Genomic DNA, 22,965 nt, shown 5'->3' with positions numbered 1-22,965 from the left:
TACAAACAGGGAGAGTTTCTCAGGTTTCCTTCCCTCTTCCCACTTCCCCTCTGTTCTGATCTAGCTGGAGTCTTCTTAAGTCCTTAGCTTCTCATTCTCTCCCTTGCTACAGAAGACAGTAGCCCAAGACTTGATTGACAAACGGCAGCAAATGAGGTGGAATGAAACTGGTAGAACGGACAGCAAATGTCGGGTCTCAGTTCCGAATGCTCCCTTGGGTTTTGTATTTCTAAAAAAAACCCTCCCTGCAAGAAGGAAATGTTGGCAGAGTTTAAATATTCAAGATTGTAAAGCACTAAGGTGCTTAAAATATTCAAAGAGTTTTATTTAGAAGCCTCATAGAATCATAGAGTTGGCAGGGACCATAGGGGCCATCTAGTCCACTCCTTTGCTCAATGCAGGATCAGCCTCAAGGATCTAGGAGAAGGATCTGTCCAGCCGCAGAAGACCACCAGTGAGGGGGAGCTCCCCACCTCCTTAGGCAGCCTATTCCCCTGATGAACTATTCGGATTGTGACAATTTTCTTCTGGATATCGAGCCGATACCATTTTATGTTTACCTTCAAGCCATTGCTGCAGGTCCTCTCTTCTGCTGCCAACAGAAACCTTTCCTTGCCCTACTCCAAGTGACAACTTTTCAGATACTTCATAGAATCATCGAGCTGGAAGGGACCTCCTGGGTCATCTAGTCCAACCCCCTGCACTATGCAGGACACTCACAACCCTCTCGCTCATCCCCTGTCACCTGCCACCCCCTTGAGCCTTCACAGAATCAGCCTCTCTGTCAAATGGCTCTCCAGCCTCTGTTTAAAAATCTCCAAAGATGGAGAACCCACCAACTCCCGAGGAAGCCTGTTCCACTGAGGAACCACTCTAACTGTCAGGAGCTTTTTCCGGATGTTGAGACGGAATTTCTTTTGAATTAATTTCATCCCATTGGATGAAAGAGAGCCACACTGTCCCCTCTCACCTTCCTCTTCTCCAGGCCAAACATTCCCAAGTCCTTCATCCTTTCCTTCTAGGGCTTGTTCCCCCAGATCTTCCTCACCACTCTCCTCTGAACCATCTCAATTTCTCAGGGATTGGGAGGGGAGAGACTTCATTGGGGTCTAATGCCATACAGGTGGCCCAGGAGAATTGATCTCGGTTGCCTGGAGATGAGTTATAGAATCATAGAATCATAGAGTTGGAAGGGGCCATACAGGCCATCTAGTCCATCCCCTGCTCAACGCAGGATCAGCCCTAAGCATCCTAAAGCATCCAAGAAAAGTGTGTATCCAACCTTTGCTTGAAGACTGCCAGTGAGGGGGAGCTCACCACCTCCTTAGGCAGCCTATTCCACTGCTGAACTACTCTGACTGTGAAAAATTTTTTCCTGATATCTAGCCTATATCTTTGTACTTGAAGTTTAAACCCATTACTGCGTGTCCTCTCCTCTGCAGCCAGCAGAAACAGCATCCTGCCCTCCTCCAAGTGACAACCTTTCAAATACTTAAAGAGGGCTATCATGTCCCCTCTCAACCTCCTTTTCTCCAGGCTAAACATTCCCAAGTCCCTCAATCTATCTTCACAGGGCTTGGTCCCTTGGCCCCAGATCATCTTCGTCGCTCTCCTCTGTACCCTTTCAATTTTATCTACGTCTTCTTGAAGTGAGGCCTCCAGAACTGCACACAGTACTCCAAGTGTGGTCTGACCAGTGCCGTATACAATGGGACTGTGACATCTTGTGATTGTAATTCCGGGGCATCCCCAGGTCCCCCCTGGAGGCTGGCATCCCTAGCTTTGACAGTCTAATGCAATGAAAAACATCTCCCAAGATTTCTGCTCGCACAGATTCAGGAAGTGGCTGCTAAGAGCCTGTCCTCCCAGCGTGTTCTTTGCTGTCAGACTGTTTACGGCGAGACATTGCTTTTTTTTAAAAAAAATATCCCGAAAAGTGAACCTTGTCAGCCTCGATGCAAATATTGGGAGACAACGCATCCATTACGGCAGAACTTGATTTCTTCAGGGTCAGGACTTTGTCTTTTTGCCACAGCAGCCAAATTGATCGGCAACTGAAGCATTTCTTGTCTCCACCCTCGGACAGATTTGACAGCGCCTCCCGGGCGGAATTCGAACAGCCTGGACTTGTTATGGCTCGAGATTCGGAGGGGGAAGCGACGGGAGGGAAGAGGGAGGATGAAAATAGGGGAAAGCTATTAAGTGGGGGTGCTAATTGTGGGCCAGCAGAAGGAGAGGGGGGGGGAGGAGAAGAAACCAGAAATATAATTTTGTCTTGCGAGGCTCTGCCGATGAAGAAGAAGAAGGTTGGTACTTATATGTCGCTTTTCTCTACCCAAAGGAGTCTCAAAATAGCTTCCAGTCACCATCCCTTTCCTCTCCCCACAACAGACACCCTGTGAGGGAGGGGAGGCTGAGAAAGCCCTGAGATTACGGAAGAAGAAGAAGAAGAGTTGGTTCTTATATGCTGCTTTTCTCTACCCGAAGGAGGCTCAAAGCGCCTTATATTTCCCTTCCCTTCCTCTCCCCACAACAGACACCCTGTGAGTTAGGTGGGGCTGAGAGAGCTCTGATATTACTGAAGAAGAAGAAGAGTTGGTTCTTATATGCCGCTTTTCTCTACCTGAAGGAGTCTCAAAGCGGCTGACAATCGCCTTCCCTTCCTCTCCCCACAACAGACACCCTGTGAGGGAGGTGAGGCTGAGAGAGCCCTGAGATTACTGAAGAAGAAGAAGAGTTGGTTCTTATATGCCGCTTTTCTCTACCTGAAGGAGTCTCAAAGCGGCTTACAGTCGCCTTCCCTTTCCTCTCCCCACAACTGACACCCTGTGGGGTGGGTGAGGCTGAGAGAGCCCTGATATTCCTGCTTGGTCAGAACAGCTCTATCAGTGTTGTGGCGAGCCCAAGGCCTGGCTTGGAGACAGGAGGCTGGACTAGCTGGACCACTGTTCTTACATTCTTATGAGGTGATCAGAGTACGATAGCTGCAGTTTAGTCATTTTTAAAATGTTTCTTACAATCTGTTTTTGACTACCTCAAGAGCTCTTTCTGGACAGTTGTCAGAAAAGAAACCTGGATCGGGACCAGGCGACTCTGTCGTTGCCTTCAGGTCTCTCCTTAACGTTTTGATTTTTTTAGTTCTGTCCCTAAGCATTAAAAAGAAAACGTATCAGGCATGGTGTTGATCCACCTGCTTTTCTTTCCAACATAAAACATTCCACGTGGAGCACCGCAGATGCATTTGCCAATATGATTGCATTAGGGCTTCTGTTGATACGCTGTCCTATTAATGACTCAGGGGGGGGGAGGGTTTCCAGCTCCGCATTTAATAATTAAAATAATTGAGACAACGTCCATGAAGATGCCTGCGATTACACTGCGGCCACCATTAGCCCTTGGATAGCTGACTCGTGTTTCCCCGTTGCCTTCAAGAGGAATCTTAGAGACCGTCACAAAGGAGAGGAAGAGCTCGTAAATGCATGCCACAAGCAATTTTTTTTAAAAATTACATTTTATCAGAGGTTTTAGAATGTAATTTTAGGGAGAAAATAACATGGCGCTTCTTATGAAAAGCTGACTCATCCTTTTAAAAGACGGGGCTTCTTCTCACGCACACAAAAAATGCTCCCTCCACTCCAAAGGGAAACGGTAGATATAAATATTAAAATACAAGCCGGCAAAGTTCAAAGGTTATACAGAGCACTCACTCCCCCCCCCCCCAGAGATCATGCATCTAGAATTCGGAGACCAGATTTATCTATGTCTAGTTAATGTCGATAAACAAAGCATAATTCATTGCATTTATTAAAACCCAGGAAGGTAGCATTAAGGGGGGGTGGATTTCGAGTGAAAATGGGCAGAAGGAACGTTAACAATCCGAGATATGCAGGTGACACCACAACATGGGAAGAAAACAGGAAAGGTCTGAAATGACCACGGATGATGTTCAAGTGGAAAGGAGCTAAGCCGGAGGGCCACTGAGCATCAAGAGGACCAAGAGAATGACAACTGGGGAATGACACAAGTGAAGGTGGACAACATAGAAAATAAAATGGTTTGAGATTTTCGGTTTCAGAGCTCCAAGATCAAAAACTGGACTGCGCCCGAGACATCAGGAGGAGACTGGGAAGGGCAGCTGTAGGGGTGCAAGCTCTAGGTTGGGAAAGACCTGGAGACTTTGGGGGTGGAGCCAAAAGGGACAAGGAGGGACCTCAGTGGAGTAGAATGCTATGGAGTCCAAAGCAGGTATTTTCTCCAGGGGAACTGATTTCAGTTGCCTGGAGTTGAACGATAATTTCAGGGCAACCCCAGGTCCAATCTGTGAACTAGAAGACGAAGCAGAAGCAGAAGAATCAGAAGAAGATGAAAGCAGCTTCCGATCACCTTCCCTTTCCTCTCCCCACAACAGAAACCCTGTGAGGGAGGGGAGGCTGAGAGAGCCCTGATATTACTGATGAAGAAGAAGAGTTGGTTCTTATATGCCGCTTTTCCCTACCAGAAGGAGGCTCAAAGCGGCTTACAATCGCCTTCCCTTTCCTCTCCCCACAACAGACACCCTGTGAGGTGGGTGAGGCTGAGGGAGCCCTGAGATTACTGAAGAAGAAGAAGAGTTGGTTCTTATATGCCGCTTTCCTCCACCCGAAGGAGTCTCAAAGTGGCTTCCAATCACCTTCCCTTTCCTCTCCCCACAACAGACACCCTGTGAGGGAGGTGAGGCTGAGGGAGCCCTGATATTATTAAAGAAGAAGAAGAGTTGGTTCTTAGATGCCGCTTTTCTCTACCCGAAGGAGTCTCAAAGTGGCCTACAGTTGCCTTCCCTTTCCTCTCCCCACAACAGACACCCTGTGAGGTGGGTGAGGCTGAGAGAGCCCTGATATTACTGCTCGGTCAGAACAGTTTTATCAGAACAGCTTTTTCAGGTCACCAAGCTGGCTGCACGTGAGGGAGCACCGAATCAGAGGAGGTTGAAGAAGTATGTCACACTTATCGCTGCCCTAAAGAATCTCAAAGTGGCTTACAATCACCTTCCCTTCCTCTTCCAACAGCAAACACCCTGTGAGGTGGGTGAGGTTTAGAGAGCTCTGACAGGACTGATTGGTCAGAACAGCATTATCCGGACTGCGATGAGCCCAAGATCACCCAGCTGGCTGGATGTGGAGGAGCAGTGCTAAGAGACTCCCAAGAGAACTGGGACTGGCCTAAGGTCACCCAGCAGGCTACATGTCTCAAAGCGGCTTACAGTCGCCTTCCCTTTCCTCTCCCCACAACAGACACCCTGTGAGGTGGGTGAGGCTGAGAGAGCCCTGATATCGCTGCTTGGTCGGAATAGCTTTATTAGTGCTGTGGCGAGCCCAAGGTCACCCAGCTGGCTGCATGTGGGGGAGGAGTGTGGAATCAGACCAAATTAGAAGCTGCTACTCTTAACCACCACACTGGCTCTCTCTGATGTATCTGATGAGGTGTACCCACACACGAAAACCCATACCCAAAATTAAACTTATATTGGTCATCAAGGTGCCCCTGGATTCAGGCTTTGCTCTATTGCTTCAGACCAATGCAGTTAATGCCCACCTGAATGTTTTCCCCCCAAAGACATCTGAATTCAAACACTGGGACACTTTAGACCAGGGGTAGTCAAACTGCGGCCCTCCAGATGTCCATGGACTACAATTCCCAGAAGCCCCTGCCAGCATTCGCTGGCAGGGGCTCATGGGAATTGTAGTCCATGGACATCTGGAGGGCCGCAGTTTGACTACCCCTGCTTTAGACAAAGAAGCCGATACAGATCTCTCAGCACAAAGGGAGTGAATTGGCCTCTTTCCCCTTCCTTTCTCCCTCCCCCCCCCCAACTGTGCTTTCAGACCCCCACCAAAGAAAGCCCACAGATAAAGCCCGCTGGGAGAAATTGCTGTAAACTCCCCTTTAGTTAATATCAGCTTTGTGCCTGGTGGTTATTAAGTATGCCACCTGTCCCTCAAATTGGAGATATTTGTCCGCTGTTTCCCCACCCGCCCCTCTCCCAAATTACCCAGGGTGTGCATGGGGGGGAGGGGAACTCCCCACTTTGCCCCCCCCCCACCTCCATTAGAGAAAATGCACTGATTCACCGAAGAGAGTTGGTTTTCCACAGCCCGGATTTGGGTTTGGGGTCATTAGCTCTCCTCTCCCAAGACTAGCTGAGCCAAAGTGGCAAGAAAGAAAGTAGAACTCTTGTGCTGTCAATTGCAGGCCCGTGAAAACTTATATACAGAATTAAACTTTGTGGGTCTTAAAGGTGCCACTGGAGTCCCAATTTTGTTCTGCTGTAAAAAGGACCCTCAAAGTTGCCGGTACCACCAACCAACCTCCCACCCCCCCCCACCCCCCCAAGCAGCAGCAATAAGCCTTCCTTGGCCTGAAGAATCTCAGTAAAGTCTGTTAAAGAAGAAGTTGTTTGTTTAATACTGTGCTTTTCACCACCCGAAGGAGTCTCAAAGCGGCTGACATTCGCCTTCCCTTTCCTCTCCCCACAACAGACACCCTGTGAGGGAGGGGAGGCTGAGAGAGCCCTGAGATTACTGAAGAAGAAGAAGAAGAGTTGGTTCTTATATGCCGCTTTTCTCTACCCGAAGGAGTCTCAAAGCGGCTTACAGTCACCTTCCCTTTCCTCTCCCTACAACAGACACCCTGTGAGGGAGGTGAGGCTGAGAGAGCCCTGAGATTACTGAAGAAGGAGAAGAGCTGGTTCTTATATGCCACTTTTCTCTACCCGAAGGAGTCTCAAAGTGGCTGACATTCGCCTTCCCTTTCCTCTCCCCACAACAGACACCCTGTGAGGTCGGTGGGACTGAGAGAGCCCTGACAGAACAGCTTTGTGAGAACAGCTCTGTTACAAGCTGGCTGCCTGTGGAGAAGGAGTGGGGAATCAAACCCGGCTCTCCAGGTCAGAGGTCTCTGCTCTTAACGATGACCCCAAGCTAGCAGAAAATAGGCCAGTTGGTCGCTAACTCCCTGCAAGATTTCTCCCGCCCACCCCAAACTGGAGCTGAGTGCTGCCATCCGTCTCTTAGGATAGGGAGATGTCCCCCTCTCCTTTCTCTGGACTTCTGGGGTGAGCGGGTATGGTTGCCACTTCCAGGTTGAGAAATTCCTGGAGGTTTGGGGCTGCAGCCTGGGGAGGACAGGGATTTTGGTGGGGCACAATGGGAGGGTATGGGGGGAGGCGCTCGAGGGCAAAGAATGGTGGCATTAAGGGGCACAACAAAAAGAAAGGGGCAAGCAGGCACCACTTTACAGAAAAATTGGAAAGGGGGAACGGAGCAAAGCACCATGGGAGGCTGCCTCTTTCTGACTCCCCATGTGGAAAACATGGAGAACTTCGGCCTGGGAAACGAAGGGAGGAAAGCCCAGATGCGGAAAGCAAAGTGCCAACTCGCACCATCCAATGGAATTCCAAAGCCAATTTATGTCTCAAGTGCGGAAATAGTCCCTGTGAAGTAGGCGAGGCTGAGAGAGCTCAGAGAGAACTGGGACTGTCCCAAGGTAACTCAACTCGCCTTATATGCCTCAAAGCAGCTTACAGTCGCCGTCCCTTCCTCTCCCCACAACAGACATCCTGTGAGGTAGGTGGGGCTGAGAGAGCTCAGAGAGAACTGTGACTGGCCTAAGCTCTCCTAGTTGACTACCCATGGAGGAGGAGCGGGGAATCAAGCCCAGTTGTCCAGATTAGAGGCTGCCACTCTCCTCCACTACAGCAAGCTGGCTCAAATCCATCCCCCCCCCCCGATGTCTTCCTGAAACCCCTTACCCACTTAGGAACAATTATAAAGATTCTCTCTCTGCCCTGAACTGAATCATAGGATCATAGAATCATAGAGTTGGAAGGGGCCATACAGGCCATCTAGTCCAACCCCTGCTCTACGCAGGATCAGCCCTAAGCATCCTAAAGCATCCAAGAAAAGTGTGTATCCAGCCTTTGCTTGAAGACTGCCAGTGACCTGACCCACTTGCTTCTCCCACTGAGCCGGTTCAGAAAACTGAGCCAAGGCATCTACTCATCTTCAATCTGGTTCCTCCGTTGACACATTTCCCTGTTGAGGTTTCGATAAAGTGACCTAAAATTAACTCTGTCTTGAAAAGTTTTTGAAAAGTTCACAGCATCCCCCAAGTATGATCATTCATGGCAGAACGTGGTGCTGTGAAACTCAGGAGGGAAAATCCCTTGACTTTCACCTGGTCCATTCAAGTCGTGATTAAGAGCAGCAGACTCTCTAGGGGTAGTCAACCTGTGGTCCTCCAGATGTTCATGGACTACAACTCCCATGAGCCCCTGCCAGCAAATGCTGGCAGGGGCTCATGGGAATTGTAGTCCATGGACATCTGGAGGACCACAGGTTGACTACCCCTCTAGAGAACTGGGCTGGTTGCCCCACTCCTCATCCACATAGAGCCAGCTGGGTGAAATTCGGCCAATCACACTTCTTCAGGTTCAGTGAAAGAGATTTCCTCAAGATTTACACAAAGGTAGAAAGTGGTTAAGTATGTGTGTGGGGGGGAGGGAGTTAGTTGTCAGGAAGGGGAGTTAGAGTCAAGATGTTTCAGTAATTGGATGATGAGTATAGCCAGATGGGATTAAGGCAGTTGGTCAAATTTGTAGACAGCAGCAAAGCAGCATATAAAGGTAATAAAAGAATTAATAGATTCAAATGGATTGGTCTTAAGCGGCACAACAAAACAAAATCAGAGTCCAGTGGCACCTTTAAGACCAACAAAGATTTATTCAAGGCATGAGCTTTCTTCGTCAGCCTATCATAGTGCCACTGGACTCTGATTTTGTTTTGTTATAAAAGAATTAACAAACAGATGTGAAAACTAAGTTAGAGGCCAGCATCTGGAGCAGGCTCCTGTCTCATACAGTGGCCCGCATGGAGGCCGAGGCCTTCCTAAGAACATCTGAAAATCCATGCTGGATGAAACCAGGGGCTCATCTAGACCAGCCTCCTGCCTCACACAGTAGCCTTCCGGTTCCTCTGGAGGGCCAACAACAGGGCAGAGAGGCTGAGGCCCCATAAGAACCTCAGAAGAGCCCTGCTGGACCAGAACAGGGGTCCAGCCCCCTGTGCCAAACAGAGGTCAACCAGTTCTTCTAGAGAGCCAACAACGATGCCCAGGGGCCTCCTCCTGGCACAGACACATGTTCAAGTCCAGGGGCACCTTTAACGCAGGTTTGAATCTAGACAAAAGCGAGCAGTGAATGAACTCTGCTTCTGCAGATACACAATCTTTCCCCTCCATTAAAACATACTTCCTCAAGCATTACAGATGGGGTGGGACTGAATCAAGCTAAGACTGCATTAATAAATATAATTATTACTACTACTACTGAGTGTCCTGCATAGTGCCGGGGGTTGGACTAGATGACCCATGAGGTCCCTTCCAACTCTATGATTCTAGGATTCCATGATTCTACTACTGCTGCATTTTTATAACCCCCCTTCCCGGTTGGCTCAGGGCGGGTAAGGCAGTTGGGAAGGCCATGCTGTTCTTAACACCACCGATTCCTGCAGAAGAACTTCGTACTGTAGTCCAGCTCCATTGTCACTCCAGGAAATCTCCTGGCTCAACCTGGAGGATGGCAGCCTTCCACCCACCCACCCCCCAAACGGGGAGACCCCGAGGCCAGCGTTCCGTGGCTCATTCAATCCCATTCAACTCGGCTTTATTGTGTCCCTCCTCAATGGGGAATTGGTGGAAGGGGGGGGGTCCGTGCGTGCTCCCTGATTGGCTGCCTTCCCTCCGCCGCCTTGATTTGCAATGAGCAGCTGGCGGCGCTCCCATTGGCTGGGCCGCCTTCCCCGCCGGGCGCCCGGAGCGCATAAGTTTTTGCACCGAAGTGGAACTTTCTCCTCGGCAGGTCGTCGCGGCTGCGGAAGGCTTGCGCGGGTCGCGTCTTCCGACGGCGGTGGAAGTCGCGGCGGGCGGAACCGAGCGCCAGAATGAAGCTGTGCGGAACCTTCTTAGGTGCGTGCAAGAGCCAACGCGGAGTCGCTTCGCTTTCCCCCTCCTTGGGTGCTGGGTGCTTGTTTGATTTGATTTGTCTTGTTTTGAAGTTTTGATGGCTGGTTGGCTCCGTCGCTCTCTCTCCCCCCCCGCACCCACTGGGATTTGCTCGTTTTTTTGGGGGGGGGTCTCTGAGTTATGCGTGGGGGGGGGGGGTAGGGGGAGGAGGGAAGGAGGAGAGGAATTCCTCTGTTTGCACCTTATGGCTCAACAAGATGTCAATAAGTCTGCGAGGCCGAAATGGAAAGTTGGGTTCCTTTTTTTTGTGTTGGAAGGGGGAGGGGGGTTGAATGGTATTGTTCTGAGAGGTGATTTTAAAAGAAAGAAAGAGAAGTCAAAACTGCACCTGTCAGACTGTGTGCCTGGTCAGAAAGGGGAGGGGAAAGCCGCCTTGAAATCATGTATCTTGTATCTAAGATTAGCAATGGCTCAAGGGTGAAGGCTTTTATTGCAAAGGAAATGGACTAGGAACGGGAAATTAAAATGGGTCTCTCGAATTTGGATCCACTTGTCGAAATGCCCACGTTGCTTTCCATTTCTGTACAATTTGGGGGAGAGGGGGAAGCTAACTCTTTGTAGCTTTCTTGTTCTTTCTTTCTGTCCATCTTGGGGAGATGCTTTCCTGGGCCTGTGTTTCATAGTCATATCTTATGCAGCATCTGAAAAGAACACCCCAGGAAATGTTAAAATAACACAGTCTGACCCATTATAAGTCAGTTTGTGGCTTCACTTTAAGAATCAGCCCTTGCTTGGGTACAAGACCCTAAAATGTAAAGTTGATGAAAGTTCAGTAGAATTTTTTTCACACAACCCCCCCCCCCTATCTATGCTTTTTATATAAACTTTCTAATGTTAGGGAGGGATTGTGAATTCAGTGGCTGCACTGGAAAAACTGAGTGGGGGGACAGGAGGCTAATTTGAAAAGAAAGCTCTTTTTAATTACAAAGATCAACTTCCAACTGTAAATTTCTTGGGGACAAAAGAGCTTTAAAAAAAAGAAAAACCTCCAGAGGAGCTGATTGGATGAATCTCAGGGAGGAGGGAGAATTATTAAATGGGCTCTCCCCCCACTTCCCTCCCTCCCTCCTCTTGTCCCATCTGCTAGGGGCCTGGGTGGAGGGCCGAACACACTTCAGCTCTTCAGCTGTTCCAAATACAATATTAATGCGGGGTGATTTCTTCTGGGTCTGGCATCCTTAATTGTCGACGGAGGCATTAAGGCAAAGTCTCCCCATCTGCCCATGGAGGTTTTCTTTTTCCACAAAGAAAATAAGGGCAATCTTAAACACCCCCCCCTTTCTCCCCATCCCCCCCCCTCTGCTCCCTTCACCGCTCTTCCAGCTGGTAACCAAAGAAGTTGGTACCCAATTTCCAGTGCATTTAATGTGAGGCCTGCCTGACAAAAGGATTTCTCTAAACAGCATTCGCGGTTATACGTCTGGCCTTTTTGTCGGGACCCATTTGGTCTTATAATTGCAGGGGTCTTTGCAAAGTCCGAAACATTTATGTCAGGGTTTTTGTGTGTGTGTGTGTGTGTGTGTGTGTGTGTGGTTGTTGTTTTTATAAATGACACTTTTGCTCCTTTGTTCTTCTTTCAGGCCTCGTTGCGAATCAGCCTTTCTGATAGACTCAAGTGGTCTGAAGCAGCACAACAAAACAAAATCAGAGTCCAGGGGCACCTTTGTTGGCCTTAAAGTTGCCACTGGACTCTGATTTTTTCTTTTGCTGTGCAACCTTTCTGAGGTTGATTTGTTTTCACTTTTTGCAAGATGCTTTTTTTCTTCTTAAAAAAAAAAGTCATATCAGAGTTTGTCTTGAAATGTACCTGCTTTAGTTTGACACCTTGCAAATGCGCCCTCGGGCACATGAGGCATTGTGCGTCCCCTTTCCTAATAATTGTCAAGTTCGAAAGATGAACCAGGGATAATTGCCACGTCAACAACCCTACCCCCGAGGAATTATGTGCTTTTTTAAAAAAGTTGCTCTTCCTCATCTTTTACTAGTGTAGCTGTGCTTTGGGAAATCCTTGCCTAGAAACTTGTAGCACTGACAAAAGACCATTTGACCGTAGCAGGGCCATATTTGGCTGAGCAGAGATCAGTTTGCTGTAATCCATATCTGTTTCTTTGTTTCCCTGTTTTCTATTGAATTTGGAGCAATTCTGTTGCAGAAGTTTCCACGTGGTTCAGAAGGAGCTGTCCACTCCAAAGTGCTGAACTGGTAATTTCCCCCATATGGCTTCCAGCAGAAGCATATAAGAAGAGCCCTGCCCGATTAGACCAGTGGTCCGTTTAGTCCATCCTCCTGTCTCACACAGTGTACAACCAGTTCATCTAGAGAGCCATCAACAGGGCAGAGAGACCGAGGCCTTCATAAGAACATCAGAAGAGCCCTGTTGGGTCAGATCTAGTTCACCATCCTGTCTCACACTGGCCTAACCAGTTCCTCTGGAGGTCCAACAACAGGGCAGAGAGGCCAGGGCCTTCCTAAGACCATCAGAAGAGTCCTGCTGGGTCAGACCAGTGGTCCATCCAGTCCAGCATCACATTTCACACACTGGCCAACCAGTTCCTCTGGAGGTCCAACAACAGGGCAGAGAGGATGAGGCCTTCATAACAACATCTGTTGTTGGCCCTGCAGAGGAACTGGTTGGCCCCTTCGTAAGACAGGATGCTGGACTAGATGGACCCTGGTCTGATCCAGTAGGGCTCTTCTTATACTTTTACGTTCTTAACTCTGGGTGCTCTTCAGTGCTGCACCTGTATATGCATATGCATACACACGTACGTATGTATGTATAATGTTTTGCCATTAAAAATTATGCCTTAAGCCGCTCTTTCTGCAGTAGCTCTATAGGAAATGTCCAGTACCTCAGGTCAAATCCCAGTGCAGCCCTCTGGGCCTTGGAGGACAAAGACCTCTTCCTTTAGCTTCTCTTTATCTGTCCCATGGGAATAGCTGTCTCTGGTCCCCCCAGATTGCTCATGAATAGTATTAAGTCCTGGACATGAATAGCATTAAGTATTAGGCAGAAGGCACAGGAATGGCGACGGCCTCCTATCCAGATTAGGCAGAAACTCTTCTAGAGGACGAAAGGCTGAGTTAAAATTTCTCCCTGACTTTTGAGGACACCATCTCCCTTTTTGGCCTTCACTGTGTAAATGTTCCTTTCTGTTGGGGGGTGTGGGGGGGCTGAAGTGAGACTTTTTGGTTTTAAAAAAACAGATGCCTAAAGGGAAAATATATGCAGAGGTGGCCAAACTGGGACTCTCTAGGTGTTAGTAGACTACAGTTCCCATGAGCCTTTGCTCAGAATGTGCTGCCAGGGACTCATAGGACTTGGACATCTGGACAGCCACAGTTTGACCCTCCCTCATTTCTGAAGTTATGCATGGAGTGGAACGGGTGGACATTGCTGTTGGATCTCTAGAACAGGGGTAGTCAAACTGCGGCCCTCCAGATGTCCATGGACTACAATTCCCATGAGCCCCTGCCAGCAAACACTGGCAGGGGCTCATGGGAATTGTAGTCCATGGACATCTGGAGGGCCGCAGTTTGACTACCCTTGCTCTAGAAGAACTGGTTGATTTATGTTTTGCACATGAGGCTGGACCCCCTGGTCTGGTCCAGCAGGGCTGTTTTCCCCCTCTCTCAAAATCCTATCACTCGAGAGCATCCAATGCAGCTAATGGGCAGTAGGTTCAGGCTGAAGAAAAGGAAAGACTACTTAACCCAGGGACTGATTAAAATGAGTAATTGGCTGTCAGGGGAATACCCGGATGGCCAGAGGCATAGACAGCTTTAAAAGGGGGTTAGATAGATTCATGGAGGAGAACTGTCAAAGGCTTTCAGCCAGGGTGGCTTGAAGGGAACCTCCACATTGAGAGGCATGAAACTTCGGGATCCCAGATCTTCTGATGTTCCTATGAAGGCCTCGGCCTCTCTGCCCTGTGGTTGGCCCTCCAGAGGAACTGGTTGCCCACAGTGTGAGACAGGATGCTGGACTAGGTTAAGCTGCCCATCTGTCCTGACTTCCATGAGACACTCACGTCTTTGAGGACATTGCCTCGCATCCCGCCCGGGTCCTTAAAAGTACCGCTTCCTTGGCCTTGGCCTCTCTGCCCTGTTGTTGGCCCTCCAGGGGAACTAGTTGGCCACTGTATGAGACAGGAGGCTGGACTGGATGGACCCCTGGTCTGACCCAGCAGGGCTCTTCTGAAGTTCTCATGAAGGCCTCGGCCTCTCTGCCCTGTGGTTGGCCCTCCAGAGGAACTGGCTGGCCACGGTGTGAGACAGGAGGCTGGACTGGTGGGACCCCTGGTCTGACTCAACAGGGCTCTTCTTAGATTCCTATGAAGGCCTCGGCCTCTCTGCTCTGTGGTTGGCCCTCCAGAAGAAATGGTTGCCCACAGTGTGAGACAAGATGCCAGACTAGGTTAAGCTGCCCATCTGTCCCGACTTCCATGAGATGCTCATGTCTTTGAGGACATTGCCCCACATCCCGCCCGGGTCCTTAAAAGTACCACTTCCTTGGCCTTGGCCTCTCTGCCCTGTTGTTGGCCCTCCAGGGGAACTAGTTGGCCACTGTGTGAGACAGGAGGCTGGACTGGAAGGACCCCTGGTCTGACCCAACAGGGCTCTTCTGAGGTTCCTATGAAGGCCTCGGCCTCTCTGCCCTGTGGTTGGCCCTCCAGAGGAACTGGCTGGCCACGGTATGAGACAGGAGGCTGGACTGGAGGGACCCCTGGTCTGACCCAACAGGGCTCTTCTGAGGTTCCTATGAAGGCCTCGGCCTCTCTGCCCTGTGGTTGGCCCTCCAGAGGAACTAGTTGGCCACTGTGTGAGATGGGAGGGTGGGCTACATAGACCACTGATCTCATCCAGCAAGGCTGTTCTGATGTTCTCATGTTTGTTGTGAGATGCGTTCACTCATGCTTACAATTCATCTCAGTCATTGCCAAATTAAAATTGATTGGCTGCATAGTGTTAGGAGGCTGTCCATCACACTGTGTGACCCTCAACTAGGTGGGCTCAGCCGTGTGACCAATCTGGAAAATCTGTAAAACATGAGTCAGGAATGAAAGAATTCTGATAATCGACTAGCCTTCCTCACTTCTCTGGCCTCAACCAGATTCAGGTTCTTTCTGGCTTTGGCTTCAGATCTGGGGGAATCAACTACCTGCTGAGACCAGGGCCCTGATGGAGTTGGCAAACTACCAGAGAGTCTAAAAAACAGCATTTTTCAGCCAGGCATGTGGTTGAGGCCAGAATCATAGAATCATAGAGCTGGAAGGGACCTCCAGGGTCATCTAGTCCAACCACCTGCACTAAGCAGGAACTCACAGCTACCTGCCTACCCATGATGACCCCAATTTCATGCCCAAATTCTGCCCCCACCCCCACTAAATCTCCAGAATTCAGACTGGCCTGGAGGAAATTCTCCTACCATTCCACAGTGGTGATAAGTAATTCCCTGGGTAGGCAAGGAAGGGCCACAAGAGACAAACCCTGGCACATCCCTTCCTGTCTACCCACTCACAGTCCGCCTAAGCCCATAATATAGCCTTTAAAACTTTCAAAGAACCCACCACCTCCCAAAGAAGCCTGTTCCACTGAGGAACCACTCTAATGGTCAGGAACTTCTTCCGGATGTTTAGCCAAAAATTCTTTTGAATTAATTTCATCCCATTGGTTCTGGTCTGACCCTGTGGGGCAACAGAAAACAGCTCAGCTCCATGCTCTATGTGACAGCCCTTCAAGTACTTGAAGATGGTTATCATAGCACCTCTTAGCCATTTCCTCTCCAGGCTAAACAGACCCAGCTCCTCCAAACTTTCTTCATACGTCTTGGTCTCCAAACCCCTCACCCTCTTTGTTGCCCTCCTCTGGACATGCTCCAGTTTGTCTACATCCCTCTTCAACTGTGGTGCCCAAAACTGGACTCCAAGTGAGGCCGAACCTGAATGGAGTAAAACGGTAACATCACCTTGCATGATCTGTACACTGTTCTTCTTTTAATACAGCCCAAAATCTTGTTTGTCTTTTTAGCTGCTGGGTCACACTGTTGACTGATGTTCAGTGTCTGGTCTACTAAGACCCCAAGACCTTTTTCACATATACTACTGCCAAGTCAAGTCTCACCCATCCTATAGAGCAGGGGTAGTCAACCTGTGGTCCTCTAGATGTTCATGGCCTACAATTCCCATGAGCCCCTGCCAGCAAACGCTGGCAGGGGCTTGTGGGAATTGTAGTCCATGAACACCTGGAGGACCACAGGTTGGCTACCCCTGCTATAGAGCAAGTAAATAAATAAAATAAAAATAAAATACGCCTCCTGCCTCCCCTCTCTGGAACGTCCCTTTTAGGGAACATCCCACCATTAAATAGCATCCGAAACATTTGTCCGAATGGCAGGTAAACAGAGCATTATGGGAGTTTTATAGTTTTCATTGTAGTTTAACTAGAATTTTAACAAGCTGAAAACTGCCCCGAGACTGTTCACAGAGAGGGTCTGTCTATAAATCCAATAATAAATAAAATAAAAATGAATCCTATTGCTGTTAAAAGGAAGAGCTTTTGGCACATGCTTCACTCTGTCTGGGTCCTACCAGCTTCGAAAACTAAGCCCGAGCGAGCCACCCGTGTGCTGATCAAACGCACTGTTTCCCCGAAGACACACCCGCCATTCGTTTGATATAAAGACTTCCGGAATAATGTGGGGAGGGGGGGGGAATATATTTTGCAGTTGGGCTCCTCCAGAGCGTTTCCTCTTGGAATGCGCGGCGTCATCGCGAAAGTCCAAAGAAGTTGAGCGGCTCACTTTGGCTCCTGCTCAGCTTTTCTTTCACTGTGCCGAGTTGCCTACCGGATTTAGCCAGAGAGGGCAACAATAGATTGTGAATTGTCTATCCTGGGGTTAGGCCTCAAGCGAACAACATGAGTGCGTTTTCGTTAACTCCGAGGTGCTTAAATTAGCATGCGCACATCCCCCCCCCCCCGCCGCCCCCGGCCCGGTTATTTCCCACAATATTTTGCTTTTGTTTTGCGACTCAGGGCATTACGGGTCTGAATTAAACGGCAGGCCTGGGGACCGTCCGGCATTGTTCCTGGGATAAAGTTGATCCCGCTTTCCCCCCGCCTTCCGATTCTATCTCGAGTGTAGAACAATGGCGTGCAGTTAAAGCGCGGAGCCTGGAGCCGGTTGATAAGGCTTTAATAGAATTTCTGAATGCCAGAGGTTTAGGATGTAAAATATCCCTGTCTTCACAGCATGGTCAAGGGAGATAGACTTCTTTTTTTTTATTAAGGAATACTCTCCGCTGAATGCATCCTCTTATGCTAATGGCTGATCTTGCAAGGGAAGGGGGTGTCCCAAGCAAGCCAGGCCCTTTGGAACGTCCCCCCATTAGCAGCAAAGTCTGAGGCCAGCTGGAAACGATGAAACGGAATCGGTCCCTGGGAAAAGCCAGCGAAGGAGCCTACAGCCCTGACTAGCCCTCAGATTGTTGCCAGCCTGCGGGTGTGACATGATGTCAAGTCACGTCCGACTTCCGGCGACCCTGCAAACAACCGACCGACCTACAAGGCACCCAGTGGCTTAGCAGCATGTCATGGCCTGCCTTCTTGGGTCAAGCCGCCTGACGCCGTGCCTTTCCCTTTGACGGGTGCCCTCACCTTTTCCTAGCATAATAATCTTTTCTAGGGTCTTCTGGAGATGGGACTGAATTATCTGCTTAGGAATCAGAGGGGTGTCATAATTAAGAGCAGGGGTTGTCAAACTGTGGCAAATGCTGGCAGGGGCTCATGGGAATTGTAGTCCACGGACATCTGGAGGGCCGCAGTTTGACTACCCCTGGTTAAGAGTATAGGAATTCAGGTCTGGGAGATCTATTATGCTGGACACTGTGCTCTACTCCGGAAGCTTCTTAGGTGACCTTGGGCCAGTTGTTTGTTTGTTTTATTATAGGCTTCCTCGGGAGGTGGTGAGTTCTTCTTTGGAAGTGTTTAAGCCGAGGCTAGAGAGTCATCTGTTTTGTCTCTTGTGGCCCTTCCTGGCATACCCAGGGAATTGCTCATTGCCACTGTGGGATGGCAGGTGAATTTCCCCCAAACCGGGCTGGATTCTGGAGATTTTGATTGGGGGTGGGAGATCACTTGGGCATGAAACTGGGGGTCACTGTGGGTGGGCAGGTAGTTGGGAGTTCCTGCATTGGGCATGGGGTGATGGTGATGATGATGATGATGATGATGATCTGCTTTTGATCCCCATTGGGGAATCAGGTGGGGTGTTAAAGAAATGAAATAAAGATGAAATTCCTTTTGGTATCTGGTATTCAAAGGATCTTACCTTGGGGTCTTCGAATGGTCAAGTTTATAAGCAAGTCGATCTCCCGTTTAAAAACATCTTAGCTGTTTATTCTTATGAGTTTTCATTGCTTCCTTGATGGCTATAATTTTGAAAAAAATTGTATATGAACAAAAGAAAAAAACACTCCGCTCTAGACTATGGATACACGTTTCACAGCAGGCATCCTCTCCTAGATGGGAGAGAGGAGAATTTCCTCTTCTGAGTGGGCCTCTGCCATCTGCCAACTTTCTACATATTTATATTAAAACTATAGTTAACAGATTGTGTGTCTTGATCTGTCTCCTACGTTTGTATCCCGTCTTTACCCCCCACCCACACACACACACAGAGGACCCTGTGCAGCAAATAAAGATTCTCCCTCCCTTCACCCTCACAACAACCCTGTGAGGTAGATCATCCTGAAAGAGACCCTGTGACTGGGCCAAGGTCACCCACCAATGTTAATCTAATTTATTTGTCTCGGGCTGTGTTCCCTTTTGAAATGTTAAACAACCCTTGTTGTGACCAGGAGTAGAAGTGTAGCTGGGGCCATAACCTAACCCAGCTGAGTTCAAACGCTTTCCTCCTGAGGACCTCGTTTCCCGCCTGGATCGTAGGGGCAGGAGCCCAAACCTATATATGTAACCTGCTGTGAGACAGTTTGGCTGATAGCGGCAGGCAATAATAATCATATAAATATAAATATAAATATAAATATAAATATGAGCCTCTTGTGGCGCAGAGTAGTAAGGCAGCAGACATGCAGTCTGAAGCTCTGCCCATGAGGCTGGGAGTTCGATCCCAGCAGCCAGCTCAAGGTTGACTCAGCCTTCCATCCTTCCGAGGTTGGTAAAATGAGTATCCAGCTTGCTGGGGGGGGTAAACGGTAATGACTGGGGAAGGCACTGGCAAACCACCCCGTATTGAGTCTGCCATGAAAACGCTGGAGGGCGTCACCCCAAGGGTCAGACATGACCCGGTACTTGCACAGGGGATATCTTTACCTTTACCTTTACCTTTACCATAAATATAAATATAAATATAGGTCCTTTGTTCAAATTGTCTTCGTCAATTTCTTTGTTGTGATACGTCTCCATTGACGCCTATAACTGTACATTCCTTCTACTAAACCAACTCTGATCATGTGACTGATGTTTTGGGACTTTTTTTTCCTGTTGGATCAGAAGGTAAACTTCTGGGTGAGCATTCTGTGGGTCGTGACACTAAGAATCTGAATCCCAGAGTCAGGGGGCTGCATCAGAGGAAGACTTGTTTTAATGTTTTTATGTATTTTAAAAATTTGTTAAACATTTATCGAGTGATGTGGCCATATATAGTCATGTTGACCCCTACTATAAATGGCCAATGGGGGGCCTAGAGGAGATAGGAAGGGGAAGGGCCCTGTATTCTACATTGTCGTGCCACTTCTGGGGTTTCTTGAAGCCTGAAGAATGTTTCAGGGGTTTCTCAGTGATAAAGAAGCTGAGAAAGGCTGCCCTAAATGGTTTGGGACCAACCTATTTACAGGATTGTCTGTTCCACTGCAACCCCCCAAGGTCATGAAGGTCATCGGTTCAAAACTTGCTGAAGATTCCCGGCCTAGAGAAATGCTTCTCCCGGCCTAGAGGAAAGATTCTGTGAAGGGGGTGGCAGGTGACAGTGGATGAGTGATAGTGTGAGTGCCCTGCGTACTGCAGGGGGTTGGACTAGATGACCCAGGAGGTCAGTGAATTCTACATGTGAAAGACTTGCATGAAGAACCTTTCCTCATATGACTTGGTTTCCAAGCCCCTCACCATTTTCATAGCCCTCCTCTGGACACGCTCCAGTTTCTCTACATCTTTCTTCAGTTATGGTGGCTGAAACTGAACACAGGACTCCCGAGTGAGGTCTTACCAGAGTGAAGTAAAGTGATAGCATCAGCTTGCAGGATCTAGACACTCTCAATACAGCCAAAAATCCCATTTGCCTTTTTAGCCACCGAGTCACACTGCTGGCTCATGTTCAGTGTCTGATCTACTAAGACTCCCAGATCCTTTCCACACGTACTACTGCCAAGACAAATCTCACCCATCCTATAGTGATGCATTTGATTTTTTTTTCTACCTTTACATTTATCACTATTGAAATTCACTTTATTCATTTTAGTGCAGTTTTCTAGCCTGTCAAGATCATCTTGTATTCTGATTCTGTCTTCTTGGGTGTTTTGTACCCCTCCCAGTTTAGTGTCATCTGCAAATGTAATAAGCACCCCCTCAATTCCTTCATCCACATCACTTATGAATATGTTGAACTTCACAGGGCCCAGGACAGATCTCTGAGGCTCTCCACTTGTCACTCCCTCCACGAGGATGACGAACCATTAACAAGCATCCTTGGGTGTGGTCTGTCAACCAGTTCTTTAACCTCCTAAAAGTAATAGGATCCATGCCACATTTCACCAACTTGCCAATAAGAATATCATGTGGAACCTTATCAAAAGCCTCTCTGAAATCAAGGTAAACTATGTCCACAGCATTCCCCTGATCTAACAGAGTAGTAACTTTCTCAAAAAAAAAAAAAAAAAGACATAAGGTTAGTCTGGCATGACTTGTTCTTGAGAAAGCCATGCTGACTCTTAGGGCCATTCCGCACCAGGATCTATGTTGCAAATTGGTTTCAGAATGAAAAAAATGCCATTTTAAATAGTGGAATTCGTCGTTATGCATACCTGCCTTTGTAGTGGAATCCAGTTGCGTTTCTATCGTTTCCCACAGGTTTCCGGTCTCGGCAAAAATCACTAGCTAGGAAGTGATATTGCCGAGCTGTGTCCCGGCCCTGGCCGTCAATCAAATGAGCAGCCAATGGGCGGCCATTATCATGCTCCTGAAAAGCCCCTTTCCCTTTAAGGCAGGTTTAAAAAAAACACACACACACACACACGTTGCAACAAATCTGCGTTGATTCGTTGCAACGGAGAGACCCATCTAGCTAGCAAGTGACGTGTGAGCTGCTGTTTCATCATTGCCACGCTCCCCCCGAGTGAAAAAAAATCAACCCCCCCCCCACATGGATGCGATTTTCAGCCGAAAATAAAGGGAAAAATAAAGGGAAAATAAACCAACAAGCGGGGCTGTGTGATGCTTGGTGACTCAAAACAGCTCTGGGGAGGGACTGCAGCCGGGGAAGCCTTGCTGGGTAAACAAAGGCTCACCGGTTCGTTGATCTCTGCTTGCTCCGAGAAAAAAAATGGCGATCGCTTCGCCAGAAGATCAGAGGAGAGAGCCAGGGGGAGGGACTTTGCAGAAACCGCAAAAATGGTAGCGACCACAGAACTTTTCCGCTAGTGTTGCAGATTGGTTGCAAGAGTGTAGCGCTTTCTGGAGGGTGAATCCACTTTTTGGGATTTCCCTGAAAGCGCTACAACAAAGAGCTTTTTGCGGATCGGTTTCAGGAGTGTGGCAGATTGTCTACGACATTGTGCATAACCGCATTTTTGTAGCGATTTCAATTTGCCACACTCCTGCTACAAAGAATCTGTGCGGAATGGTCCTTAGTAATTACAGCCACCCGCTCTAGCTGCTCAAGGACTGACTGCTTGATGATTTGTTCTAAACTTTTGCCAGCTATCGGCATCAAACTGACAGGTTGGTAAGTTACCCAGGTCCTCCTTTTTCCTGATAAATATTTAAAAAGTTAAAAACAGAATTCAAAAATGATTAGCTCCCACCTATTCAGGAAACCCTATTGGGTCTCTCCTCTGACCACCCCCTGAGGCACTGGGCCGAAATGATCCATTGAGTGAGTCGGGAGGAGAATGGTTGAGGGGATTACAAGTCATTTTATGGGTACTGTTGGGTTATTGTTCTTTTAACCTGTTGTAAACCACAACGAGCCAGCTGTACCGAGAGTGATGGTCAACAAATATAATAAATAAAAATAAAAATACATAAGAGACCCCAGGGTTTCACAAAAACCTGTTTGAGAAATTTTGAATTTTCTTTTTCTGCACTTTTGCCAGTGCTATACCATCTTTTTTGGGGTGCAGGGGCCAGAACTGTAGACAGGACTTCAAATGAGGCTGCACCCCAGATTCTACAGGGGCATTAGGATACCGGCTGATTTATTTGCTGTTCCTAATAATCCCCACCATAGCATTTGTTTTTCTTTTTTGTAAATGGCAGTTGCACACTGTGTAATACAAATGAACACGGCGCATGGTTCTCAGCACATTCTTCTACGCATGCCCAGGTACCATAGCACATGCACAAGAGGAAAGCCCTATGGATCATACCCTGTGGGTTTCCCTTGCTGCCCCATCTTCACACAACCTATTTTTGTGTGTGTTGTAGGGTGGGATGGGGAGGGCAACTCTTAAGGGAAGACGAGCTGGATTCAAGTCTGACAGCCCTGACCCGGGTGGTCTCAAGTGCCTCACAGCTCCACAGGCTCTGGTCAGTCCTTGGATGGGGGACCACCCGTGAATATCAGGGTCTACACAAACAGGCAGTCACAACCCACCACCCTTGATTTCTGGCTGCAGTGGTTCAAAAAGGCGGTCTCTAATCTGGTGAGCCAGATCACCCACTTCTCCACCTGCA

At 48.5% G+C, this 22,965-nt stretch overlaps 1 protein-coding gene across 9 annotated transcripts in view; it reads left to right on the top strand.

Moving 5' to 3' along the window:
• Positions 1 to 9,899: 9,899 nt before the first annotated feature.
• The window catches only part of MYT1 (myelin transcription factor 1), a 183,901-nt gene continuing 170,835 nt past the window's right edge, over positions 9,900 to 22,965 (top strand). For all 9 annotated transcript variants that reach the window (XM_077335862.1, XM_077335859.1, XM_077335867.1 and 6 more), the window contains exon 1: positions 9,900 to 9,999. In XM_077335862.1, the coding sequence (XP_077191977.1) occupies positions 9,975 to 9,999 (25 nt within the window). In that variant the 5' untranslated portion in view covers positions 9,900 to 9,974. The remainder of the gene's footprint in view (positions 10,000 to 22,965) is intronic.

This window comes from Paroedura picta, chromosome 4 (genome assembly GCF_049243985.1).
Source record: "Paroedura picta isolate Pp20150507F chromosome 4, Ppicta_v3.0, whole genome shotgun sequence".
Taxonomy (NCBI): domain Eukaryota; kingdom Metazoa; phylum Chordata; class Lepidosauria; order Squamata; family Gekkonidae; genus Paroedura; species Paroedura picta.
Note: the sequence above shows the minus strand (reverse complement) of the source record. Positions and strands in the feature narration are given on the sequence as shown.